Here is a 13,160-nt window from a genome sequence, read left to right on the forward strand (position 1 = left end):
GTTCATTACTGACTCAAAGAATGCTACCAACCAAACTACCAGCACCTTTTGCTTCCTGCAGCAACATGAATTTTCATTAAGATGGGGGTATTCTGTGTGAGGCATTTCCCACTTCTTTCTACACCAAAGTAGTGATGCCGAGAGCCATGGTGGACGACAGAATCATGCATATAAAGTACGCTGAATGCAGCTGATCAGGAAGGGTTTTTAGATCCCAAGAAGACTACAAAAAGTTTTGAACTTTCTTCAAAAATGTCTGTTTTCATCAAAACACTGAAAACTTTTTGGTTTCTGCCAAAGACTGATTTTTTTAGTGTTTCAATGGCTAAAAATGAAAATTATTTTCTGCAAAGTTTAAAAAAACAACAAACCACCAACAAAAAACAACACAGTTGCTCAGTAACTAAAATGAGCACAAAGGCAAACCTGCCCTCCTTGATCTGAAGTGTATGCTCTCCACTCATTTTCAGGAGTAATATGAGTGAGCTAACATGGCCACTTAAACCAGGCGGAATAAGTTTAAAATATTTTTTTTCTGGATAAGTTACTTCACTGATGTAAACAGATGCCAAAAGAAAGAAGCATGACTGAAAATACAGCCAACTCCACTTCTGACCTCTGCTTAAGAGGTATCAAACTGAATCACAGATGGCTGGATGGCTGATTTTCTTATCAATTAAAGGAATTACTCCACAAAAGTGGTACTTGGCCAACCTTCTATCTTCCAGCAGGATTACTGTATGGAAATATGGCACAGCCAGTACAGCGTGCACATGGCTGCTACATTCACACTAAACCTTTGACAAGAATTTCAGCTAAAAGCAACAAGAGACAGGAAATTCAAGATTAAGTCCGTTGGTCTGGGGGCACTACAGCATAATCAAGTACCTCTGATATTCTTGGAGCTATGCAGTTCCTCAGCACTCGGTAGTGCTGGTAGGTACTCTGTTTCAAATTCTGTCCTTAGGTGAGTACGTGCAACTCCCTTTGAAGGGGAATTGTGTGCACTTGAGGGCAGAATTTGATCTGGAGGACGGAAGTGCAGACGTAAATCTGGATGTCCCTTCATTTGATTATTCTGCTCCCATGGAAGTCAATGGGAGTTTTATCTGCAGCAGCAGCAGGGTCCGGCATTAGCGCACTTTAAGAAGTTCTGACCTTGCTATGTTTTCTCAGTCTGAAGACAGCGGGTGTTTCGCCTGCCTAAGGACCAATTAATGGTATTAGGATTGGGCCACAGTTTTGTATCACTATATCCCCTCCCTTTCTTGTTTTAAAATCAATAAAGATCTTTGTAAAGGAGCAAAAAGGAAACTGTAGATGGGCCTGATTAAACCACAGATGCCAATGGAAAGAAATCCATTGACTGCAGTGGGCTTTGGATGAGGTCCCATCCCGGGAGGGCAACAAACTCTGGACAACCAACCAAAAGGCACTTCACCTTCCTTGCAGAAGAAGTCAATCCACTGACTGGAAACTGAAGTGGTAATGAGGGTGGAATAGGTACCCCAGCAAAGACAGTGCTAGCAACCTCCATTACAGGGAATGATGGACAAACCCCTCCTCCAGATTGCAATCTAGTTCATCCAAAATTATCTCAAGTTTTTGGTCTAGAAATAAGCCTGGAAAAAACTTTTGAGATCTGGGTTTCTTCATCTCCCAGTCGGGTTGTGACTACAGTGAGAAAAGCCCTTCTTATGGTATTTTGGAATGTCTGCTTCTAGTCTTGGAAAGTGCAGAGCTGCAAGAACACACTAAAACCAATTATCTCATTTCAGTTTTGAGAAAAAGGTTCAGCTTCTTATTTTTATCTGAACTGAAGGGGCACTTCATTATAGATTAGTTGATCACTGTAAAATTTCTTGCTACTGCAAATGATCTTGCAGGAAAAAAATCAAGTATAAGTAAGGTCATCCAAAACTGGTGATTTCTCCCCCCTCCCCCCATCATCATGATCCACATTTTGCTCTCATCTGAATTTCATTTCAGGGTATTTTTCTTTTTTATTAAACTTAACTTCATGGCTGTTTTTTCCTCTGGAAAATGTTTGAATTTTAAAGTTGGAGTCTATCCTTTGTTCAGAAACAGATTCATTTCCATTGGAAAAACGGGGCTTTTTTGTTTTGTTTTTTGGAGTGAAAAGTGGACAAAATGTGGCTATTTGTTGGTGAGATGGGTTCAGTTTTAGATTTGTAACAAGGGTAAAAATTCCTCAAATTTCCACCTAGCTCTGAGGCTCAAGCTTTTCAACAATTTTCCTGAGATCATATTGGTATCTTTTATAGCACAGTATGTATTTATAAACTCAGAAGGTGGTGCTTGCACATTTTTGCTAGACAAATGCACTTTCAGTTTTAGTCAAAGAAGGCACGGCAGTGTAATTCACATAAATATAGTCACCTTTTTTGTGGAAGACAATAGGCTTTGCAGAACCTAACCTTGTAAAAACAGACATTTCGGAGCTTCCCATCATTTCTGAACCGTCTTTAGAGCACACAAGAACAACTGAGCTGAAAAGAAGGACAATTATTATCGCACAATATTCTTGCTAAGTGTCTGTTGGATCTTTATGCCCCAATTCAGGAAAGCACTTAAACATATACTTAAGTCCCATTGACTTCAATCTCGCATAACAAGGCTTAAAAGTTAAGCATATGCTCCAACGCTTTCCTGAATCAAGGCTTTACCTTGTCAATGTCACCTTCATTTCATTCTGAGCCAAAACAAAGCAAAAATGATTGAAAAAGCATATCCTACATAGGGTGTCGATATTTATCCCCAGGAAAAAATTCACTTGAAATAAAATATAGTCCCAAACTCACACACATTCATACCACCTGCATATTGCATCTGATTCTCAGTCAAGCCAGAGGCTGGCTTCTAACCTCACAGATGCAATTCTGAGCCCACAATGAATTGCACCTGCAATGAATTATCGGCACAGTTGGTAGCATTCAAGTGACTGACTAACTGTTTGTGCCTGTGAAATATGAACCCAGACCATGCATGTATCTATGTGGGTATGTGTGCATAGATTATTTCATACATTCACATATAGATATGATGGGGTGTCCACCCCACACAAGCTCTGGAGTGGTTATGGTGGCTACCTGGGCCAATTAACTCCTCAGGTTGCACCTGGAGGAGGAGCCTGGGAGCAAGGATTAATTAGATAAGGCTCAGCTAGATGGGAAAAAGAGGGCATTTATAAAGCCTAATAGCTGACAGCAGCAGTCTGCAGTTGCTCCCTGGGAAAAGAGATGTGAGGGGCTGGCAAGCCCAGAAAAGGAGGGAAAGCCAGAAGAGGCTTAGGGAGAGGCAGTGAGGTCCAGGAGGGACCAGACCGTGGCTGCTGAGTAGAGGGTCCGAGTTGGAACCTACTGTTCTACTCCTGAGGGTGGATCAGGGTTCTCCTACCAGCCACTGGGGAAGTGGCTCAGAGCAGGCAGTGGAGAACAGACTGCCTTGGACAGTTTGCATGGGAAGACTTTGATATCCCAGAAGGGAGGACCATAGTGACCTGGCCAGAGGGCCAAGTCGCAAAGAGGAAGCTGGAGTGAGTGGGGCTGCAGGGTGAGAGAGAATGATGGGTACAGAGACCTTTAGAGGAGGGCACAGCACCTGGAAAGAGCTAATCCCCCGAGGGACCAGGAGATGGCACCCCTAGCAGTGAGTGGCTCCTGTGACAATACACATGGGATAGCTCAGCAGTGTTTGTATCCATGGTCATGAACTGCTCAGAAATGCCTTGGAGTGAAAGTCTGTTTTCTGGTTATTTGACCTGCTTTTACCAGCAGCCAAGAATTTTTCTATAAATCTCTGCTGTTCCATGTTTATGTGGTGACACAGAAAACCACAAGGAATGTGGAACAGACACAGAGATGGTCCAGCTCCTTGCTGAAGCACATCTAAGGTAACAGAGCCGGCAGGTCAATTAACTGGCTTGCCCAAGAAAAGTCCTGCGGGAGAGTCTGGCACACCTCTGATTCTTCTCCATCAAAAAAAGCAAACAGCCAGCCACCAGCAAGAATAAACAAACTCTCCCCCTTTTCAGCAATGGAAAAAAAAAATGAGTCATCCCCTGCCAGGAAATTGCTGCCGTTTCAGTTGGACACCAGAGTAAATGAATAAAACTGCAAATGTCATTGCAAAAGGCCTTATGTATCTCAGGGTGGAAAACAAACTGTTAACTTAAATGGAAGTGCCAGTTTTCCAGAAAATGTGTCTCCGTCTGCAGTCTGTGTAACCCTCTAGGAGAGCATAGTGGGGTTTTTTTTTATTTTCTGGAGAAAATCTGATTTTTGGAAAAGCCTCAATCGGTCAGATTTCACCAGGCACAAGATCAGCTATGAAAAGTAGGTCGTTTTCCTCTTCGTCTATCACCCACATGTTGCTACATGAACTTAAAGTTTAACACCCTGCTTACCTCTCTTCTATAGATGTTTGAACATAATCAGTTATTGCACTGGCAGCATCTATAGCACTCACGGTGTCAAAGTGCCGCCTACTCACGACTGCTCCTGAACATGCGTCTAGCACCAAGAAGAATATCCCCCGGCTATTGAACAGGAAAATTTCATCATTTATCTGCAACCAAAATACAGGTTAGGATTAGCTGAAACAGTCTGTGGACTAATAGGACCAGAGTTTAAAGCTGCCTATCTCCTGTGTTTTGTAATTCCCTTCTCACAGGCAGGCGAGATCAAGCATTTATACTCCATATAACATTTATAATTAATATGTAAGAGGTACCAACTCCTGAAGAGGTTTTTCATCACTGGAGATAATGAATAATAGTTGAACTTAAGTCTGGTGAGCTCACTTAAGGTGAGCTGTGTGCTATATGAAAATAGAGGCAGTCAGGGTCTGTGCCTCAAAGAGCCTCATTTCTAAATTAAAACAGTAGAGTTGTGAAACACAATCCACTGGTGGTCATGTTTTCAGCCTACTTTTAATCAAGCCTCTGTTCACACAGGTGCATTTAAGGTCAGTTAGATGTCTCAGTTCCTGGCTCTAAAAAATGATTCTCTCTGGACAAATGCAATTTTTTCAGTGGAAATTTGATTACTAAGAAATTTGTCAAACTGAAGTATTTTGATTGGGAAATGCTGCCGCCAGGCCTCATGGGAGTTGTAGTTCAGGTATCTCATGCTCCCGTTCTCCTCAACGGAAATTCAGAACTAAGATTACTCCATATCATGGCATGGCATTGAAGCTCATGTAGTTCTCCATCAGGGAGCTGTATAAACTATGGGTAAGGCTAAGATTTCGTCATGGGTATTTTTAGTAAAAGTCACGGACAGGTCGCAGGCAATAAACAACAATCCATGGAGGCCTGTGACCTGTCTGACTTTCACTAAGAATACTCTGGGGGAATGCTGCCAGGGCTTGCAACTGCTCCAGCCCCAGCCACTGTTCTGGCGGCCCTGGGGCTGGTCGCCAGTCTGCTATTCTGGCGGCTGCTGTTGCAACAGCCCCAGGGCTGACACCTCCCGCAGAAGGTCACAGAATCTGTGACCTCAGTGACAGAATTGTAACCTTAACTCTGGGTGACCTTCGGTACTAATACCTTATGGAATTAGATACCTAGGCACACTGATGAAATGGAAGCATTAACTCTAAATTTCTTTGCTCCTTCAATGTTATTCTTAAAGTCAGGTTTAAAAACAATACAGCAAGTGCCTGATAGCTTTTATTAGGATTTCTGCATAAGAGGCATAACATGGCATGAGGTGAATCTAGTGCTCAGATGGTTCAAAACCTTCTGGATGCTTATCACCATTATAGGGTTGCCAGTTTTGGTTGGACGTATTTCTGGAGATTTAACAACATGACAATCTTTAATTAAAGATTAATCTTTGGCTTGGAGTCTCCAGGAATTAATCCTGCAGGGTTGGCAACCCTAATCACCAATGAGTTCAAATCTCATGCTTCTGATGTGTGCTCTCCAGGGAATACAGACCCAAGGTGGATGCGCCTGGATACACATTGGCCAAAACCCAGCACAAAGACTGCTAGGGCTGCTTTTCCCTGCAACAGGATATTCAAAGTTAAGAGCACAGAGAGATTTCAGGGGTAGAAGGAGGAGGGAGTTCCAACAGGAAAAAAGAATTGGGAAAGGGCCACTGCAGGGTCACAGAATAAAAGGAAAGGCAAGGACAACACAGGGTCAAGGGTAAGAATTAATTGTGGGTCATGGAATGGTGGAGAGAAGCTGTTTAGGATGCTAATATGAACTGAGACTTTTCTGACACAAATCACAGATGAATGTGTCAGCTTCCTAGACCTGAGAGAGTTCATTTTGCCAAATTTGGAAACAGCAGGTTATAAATTAAGAACCACACTTGAGGGTTGAGTTTTGTTTGGTAAAACAAGAGTTCTGGACTGTTGCATAGCTTGTTCTTTTGGGTGTTTTCCCCCCAATTCTCTAGGCCTTTAGAGAAGCAGGGCAAGCAGGAATCCTTACTGTTTGCACAGCACTGCTTTCCATATACATGTTTTCACAATTAAATTTCCTTTGAAAAGTAATGGTTTGAATTAAAGCTTTGGAAAACTCTAAAGTTTTACGAAATGCCATTGGCTTCTCCCATCATCTCTAAGTAGGTCTGTGTGGGAACACCTTATACATACATACATGCATTTTACAGTTCAGTACAGCTGGTAATGCAGCCTCAGTTAACTCATCCTTGCTTTTTTTGGGCAGGGGGACAGAGGAACCAATGCAGCAGACAATAAATCCCAGCTACTTTGAATCCATAAGAATGCCACACTGCCTGAGCCGGCATTCATTAGCAGTAACAGCATCTCAAATGCACAGGTACACTCTGACAGTACATATGCAAGCATACTGTCTAATGAGGAAAACTTGAAAGATGTGCAGATATGACCACATAGCTGTAAATCCCCAGAGTACTAAATAGAGCTGGGCATAATAGTAATACAATAATAATTTGGGGTCATAATGGAAAATTAAATTTTGAAAAATTTCTAGTAATAAGTGAATTCAGTCTGGGTCAATTTTATTTTCAGTTTCAATCATTTTAAAATATTTAAAAATAAATTCTAAGTTAATTTTTAAATTTCAAGCTACATCAAAAGGTTTCAGTTAGGAAATGTCAAAACATTTCCAATTAAACAATTCAGCAAAAACATGATTTTGTTAAGTGAATCTGCATTTAAAAAAACAACCACTGAAAATGTGTGAAAATTTGTCCAGTTCTAAATGGTAATCTGCTTTATATCAGCTACAAAAGAGTGACCTGGGTTTTTGTTTTTACTTTCTCAAAAACAGAATGGTGGATTTTAATCCAATAAAAAAGTCTTCTTTATTAAGGTCCCCAATACTGGTCCTATTACAGTCAAAACTCCCACTGATTTTATTTAGAGCCAAATGCTAGTCCCCATAATTATAAATAAGAGAAACAACGCATATGAATTTTCTAGTCTAGCTTCTCATTTCTATTGCTTTCACGGTCTTAAAGATTTTGCAGTAACTTTTACAGGAAAGGGAGTTCCCCTATTTAATCACTAATTCAAGTCTGGTAGAAAGCATACCTTAATGAAAGCTGACTTCAAGTGACTCTGTATGTCAGCTCTACTGGGAGACTGGATCTGGATTCTTACATATTTGATTGAGGGTTTACTAGTGATAGCAACCTGTAATTATATGAAGGGAAGAAGCTTGGGGTGGGGGGGAAAAATGGCTCACAAACAATTGTTCATTAACAAAAAAAATTGTATCAACTGCCCATTCCATCCCCCACGCACCCCTGGAATGCCATCCTGCAAATACTCCAAAGTGTATATTTTTGCAGGTTATGAACCTTAATCACAAACAATGTAAAGCTCATTAAACATAATGACATAACAATGGCCATACTGGGTCAGACCAAAGGTCCATCCAGCCCAGTATCCTGTTTACCGACAGCAGCCAATGCCAGGTGTCCTAGAGGGAGTGAACCTAACAAGTGATTTCTCTCCTGCCATCCATCTCCACTCTCTGACAAACAGAGGCTAGGGACACCATTCCTTACCCATCCTGGCTAATAGCCATTAATGGACTTAACCTCCATGAATTTATCCATTTAGCTAGATAGGAAGAGATTAGGATAAAAATGATAAGAGTTACTCAAAATCAATCTAAATTGAGAGCAAATACCTCCAAATACAGGATTGGCAGTGCCTAGATACCATGGTTATACTTGCCTATAAACTCCAGTTCTTTCTTACCCTCTCATCCTCCTGTATGGAAACTTGGTGCAGAATAAGAATGTATTTAGAAAACTGATCATTTGTTGCTGAAAGATATGCAAAGGGGAGTGGACTGATTCAATAATCTAACCCTCTGCTGTTTTCTTTGTTTTTCATTCTGATTCATCTCTTATGTCCAGCACCATATATGTCTGACTTTTACTGACAACAGGCCTGATTCCACCATTCTCATACCTATTAATTAGTGCTATTCTGTAAGCAGCCCCACTGATTTCAATGGCACTCACTGCAGAGTAAGCATAAGAGCACATGCTTAATTTTACTTATGTGAGTAAAAGGTACTAGAACTGAATGGAAAATGGGACAATTTTCAAACATTTTGAATGCCAATTTTTTTTGGGGGGGGGGGGGGGGGAAGGGGGCAACTCTGGTAAAAGGAAGGGCAAAAAACAACTCAATCACTGTTGTAAAAATATGTCATCCTTTGTTAATTTTCAGTGTTGATAATGGCATTGCCTTTGAATTTTGCAAATTCTAGATCCATTTAAAAAGATAAGCACATGCATAGGTGTTTGCAGGATCATGGTATGAGGAACTACTTAGTGTGAATCTAAAGATGCCACAGAAAGTAGAATTGAGTTACTGTACATTTTTTGGCTACACTATTACATGTTTAAGTAAGGCATAGCCATCCAGATTGCATCTTATGTTTAGATCACATATTGAGCCTCTGAATGTTTCATTAGAAACAGTCAGTTCTACAGGTACCATTCATGAACGGAAGAGGTTTTTCCAGGAATCAGATCACGTAACAATGACTAGCCAACATGGTGATTAGTGTCCTGGAATTACCACCTTCTGGAAGGGATATTTCCAAAAGATCTGGAAAACCACAATGTCCGCGATCTGCGTGGAGTGCCCCTGCATTAATTAATTCAGGGAAGTCCTATGGACTGTTATACAGGTGATCAGACTAGATTGTCACAATGGGCCCTTCTGGCTTCATAATCTATGAACTGGTCTGCTTGGCTGATTCTGAAATTAATTGCATTGTATTTTTGAATCAGGATACTTGATTCAAGTATACTTGAATCGTATACTTCTCTTGGGCAACAGTCATTTTTCAAAAGACTTTCGTCACATTAGCTAATAACTGACTATATGACATTGTCTTCATCTTAGCGTTAAGGATGCACATGCCTTGTTTGTGCATTATAGACTAGATTCTGCTCTCAGTTACACTAGTGTGAATCTGGGATGACTTCACAGGATTTACAGTGGTGTAAATCCAAAGTAAGCGAGATCAGAATTTGCATGGCTATTAATTTATTTAAAATACAGATAGACTATGATCATCATGCCTTGGCTTGAAGAACAGCAACAATATATATTGTACATTTAAATTCAAAGCTAAAATACATCTCAACAATCCCAGTGACAACTTGAGTTGCTACAAATATATGCTTCATTTGCTTCCAGTTAACGGACCTCAAAGAAGTTGTCTGTCTCTGCAGCATACTATAAAATGCTGTAGAAAACCAGACCCTCATACTATGCTATCCTACCTTCTGGTCATGTTCAGGAGCAGAGGGAATTGCCTAAGGGCCTTCCGCATACCTTGTGTAAATTACCTTCTTATAAAGATGCTGTAATGGTGCGGACTCACCCCTGCGGCACCTCCTGCTGGTAGTCGTCGGGAATTAGCTCCTCCAGCTACAAGAGCACCCTCTGCAGGCCAGTGATGTGCCTTACCGCTGGCCCCCATGTCCCTTCCAGGGCCCAGGGCCCCTTTCTCTGGGGGTGCTGCCCCCTTGGCAGTACCCCCACCTCTCAGGTTCTGGGTCTCCCCACCCTCTAACCCCACCTTGCCTCAGTCTGGGCTACTGCCACACCCCACTTAGCCCCTTGTATCAGGGGCAGACTGTAGTGTATACACCACTTATCGCAGGCAAGGGGGTTTTGGACTTGCTGCCTCCGCCTACCCATGGGATGCCCCTCTGCAACCCTGCACCTATTCAGCCTGAGGCTTTCCAGGTTGGAGCTCCCAGCTCCTCTGGCCTTTCCCCAGACTGCTCCAATCTAGGTGTCCTGCTCAGCACTTTGCAGCCAAGCCCTTCTCCCTCTATAGACAGAGAGAGGCTGAGTGGGCTCCTGGCTCACGGACTCTTACAGGGGCCAGCTGGGCCGGATTGAGCTGGCCACGGCTGCGGCTGCTCCCTTAATCAGCCTGGCTTTTTCCCCACAGCCCCGCCCTCTCCCAGGACTGGCCTCATCCCTGTCAGGGTCAAGGCCAGAGCAGGTAACTACCCTGCTACAGATGCTTACATTCTACAGAGGAAGTTCTGATTGGCATTGCAAAGAAGTAGTCAGTTCTGTACCTGTGGGGCCCCACACTGGCTGCAAGGCACAGTCAGTCGCTGAGACATTGAGTGCTGTGTAGCTGGTCTCCTGTTATTCTCCAAAAAAGGGTTAAGGGCACAACTCCAGGAATCCTTCGAGGACATACGTGTGACGATTTTAATGCGTTCACAGCCTCGCTGAGAGCAATAACTGTGCCCTTTTCGAGCTTCATGAGCTTGGAGGACGACAAATAGGTACCTAGCAAATGAGACCATTACAAAACGAATGAAAGGATCAGAGCTACCCGGGGAGCCATCAGAGGAGTATCTGGCAAGAGACAGGATCTGTACTGCATGAAACTCCCCCTTGTAATGTTTTTCTGAGGAAAGTTACTTCAGCAACACCTTCATCCTATTTAGTAACCCATAATACAGCACACACTATGGACAAACCAGCAAGTCAGGTTTTGCCTGGTCCCAGGGTGCTGGAACAGTTTGTTTAGTGGGGGCGCCGAGAGCCATTGAACCAAACTGTAAACCCTGCATATAATGGAAACCACTTCAAGCCAGGGGAGTGCAGTAGCACCGTAAGCACCCCTAGGTCCAGCACCTATGCCTGGTTCTGCACGAGGGTGCAAACAGCTCCTCGTCATGGGGACTTGGTGTGGAGGCCTGGAACAACTGCTGTCCTTATACTTGTGTAGAATTTGTACTCCAAGTGCATTACCACTAGACTGCCTAGAGGGAGCCAGCCACCACCCTTCCAAAGGGCTAGGAGCTGGGCTGCATCTGGCCAGAGAATGGAGTAGCAGCCATGCTCTCGCTATAGTCCTGGAGGTATTATGCCTGGCAGAGGACTCCAGCAGCTCCCACTGGGGCTCTCTGCCTTTGCATTGCCTCATCCCAGACCGTCCCTTCCAGGCAAAATTCATCTCAAAGTGGGCAGAAACAACACTTGAAGCAGCCACTGTACCAATTCTCTGACCCTTAGGCTCATTTTTCTAGCAGTTCTAAGTATGTTTTTCACTTTGTCTATTTTGTAGTTTAGGCTGGATTAAAATGACAAACAGCTCAGCTACAGTATCAGGAAAATACCTGAGCTTTATTGAAAAGGGTTCATTTTAATACTCCTTCTTCTAGGCAAATGAAAACAAATAAGTACACTTGGTTCATCTCCAGAGATCTAGCACACGTGGCTGAAAAGAGAAGGGGGAGCATCCCACAGATTATGAAATAAAAGCTAATAAAGCCTCCAAAAACTCAATGTCTATTTTCAGTCAGTCTAAAAAAAGCAAAGCTTCGCTAAATAAAAAACAAACAGCCCTATAGTTCCAGAACCAAGTCAGGTCAGGGCCCATCAATCTGCGTGTTCAAAGTCGAAAAGAACAGCAGGCAGCTCATGGCTGTCCCCTGCACACCCTCATGAGTAACTATTTTAGCATGCACTTCCCTGGTAAATAAACTGTTTGCACCATTTGGGTAACATGTTGTACAGATTGAAAGGGAGAACAAATGAGCAAATAATTATTTCACAGTTCCTATCATGAGACCACATTTATAGCATTGCTGAGTCCCACATGGCACAATATACACTCCAGGATTTGATTGGTCACATATAGTGTTTGAATGAATGACTATTTTCTGCTTTTATTTTAAAATCTAACATGTCTGACCTGACTTCAGTGTTCGTTGCATTGGTAGGTTCGGCACAATGGGCAATGCGTATGGCACACATTGTACCTTTTTTGCAAATATTTTAGCAGAACACTAAGCTGTGGTTTCTCTATTTTTCTTTAATGGAAGGTATTTGGATCTTATTAATATTACTACTATTCATTATTTGTACGACAGTAGAACCCACAGGTCTCGAAAATCGCAGCCCCATTGTGCTGGTCGTTATACCTGCACAGTAAGAGAGAGGTCTTGCCCGAAAGAGCTTACAATCTAAATAGACAAGACAAAGGATTATTTTCCTCATTTAATAGAGGGGCAACTGCATCAGAGCATAAATGACTTGTCCAAAGTCACACAGGAAGTCAGTGGCAGAGCTGGGCTTAGAACCTAGATCACCTGAGTCCCCCATCCAGTGTCTTACGCACAAAACATGTCTATCCCAAGGATATTAGTCTAGCGGCTCGGAAGAGTTTCAGCAAAGTGGAGAAGGGTAAGGGAGGTTATAACATTTGGACTTGTTGAGATCCTGCATTTCCCTGTGATTCTTAATGCTGTTTCTGTTCATTGTTTTGTTTTTAATTCACTTTTTTTTGTTTTTGTTTCCCACAAGCACTGCTCTGCAAAATTCAATACTGGGGGCCTAATTCTGCTTTCACACATCTGTGAAACCTCTCACGTACCTGTGAAACCCCACTGCCAGCCATGGGAGCCACACGGTTATAAACAGATGGGAGGATTTGGGCTCAGGAACACATTTTGTCTGCCCCTAGAATTTCTTTTGAAAAAGATACCTGAGGGGCAACTCTGCCTCTTCTTTAAGGCTTGCCTCACACTGTCAAAATGTAAGAATTATCCAGGGCTTCCCCTTTTTAACCAGCTCAGGCACACAGACTGTGAAAGGTAGTTCTAAGTCTCTCAGACACACTGCACTGGAAT

General features: G+C 42.6%; 2 protein-coding genes across 2 annotated transcripts in view; both read right to left on the minus strand.

The window, feature by feature from the left end:
- The window catches only part of CEMIP (cell migration inducing hyaluronidase 1), a 142,267-nt gene that overhangs the window by 79,263 nt on the left and 49,844 nt on the right, over positions 1 to 13,160 (minus strand). The window lies entirely within an intron of this gene.
- The window catches only part of LOC141995322 (cell surface hyaluronidase CEMIP2-like), a 74,356-nt gene that overhangs the window by 1,275 nt on the left and 59,921 nt on the right, over positions 1 to 13,160 (minus strand). The window contains exons 21-24 of the mRNA XM_074966444.1: positions 10,590 to 10,809; positions 7,555 to 7,656; positions 4,427 to 4,587; positions 2,401 to 2,510 (exon numbers count right to left, since the gene is read on the minus strand). Of these exons, the coding sequence (XP_074822545.1) occupies positions 2,401 to 2,510; positions 4,427 to 4,587; positions 7,555 to 7,656; positions 10,590 to 10,809 (593 nt within the window). The remainder of the gene's footprint in view (positions 1 to 2,400; positions 2,511 to 4,426; positions 4,588 to 7,554; positions 7,657 to 10,589; positions 10,810 to 13,160) is intronic.

This window comes from Natator depressus, chromosome 10 (assembly GCF_965152275.1).
Source record: "Natator depressus isolate rNatDep1 chromosome 10, rNatDep2.hap1, whole genome shotgun sequence".
In the NCBI taxonomy this organism is placed as follows: domain Eukaryota; kingdom Metazoa; phylum Chordata; order Testudines; family Cheloniidae; genus Natator; species Natator depressus.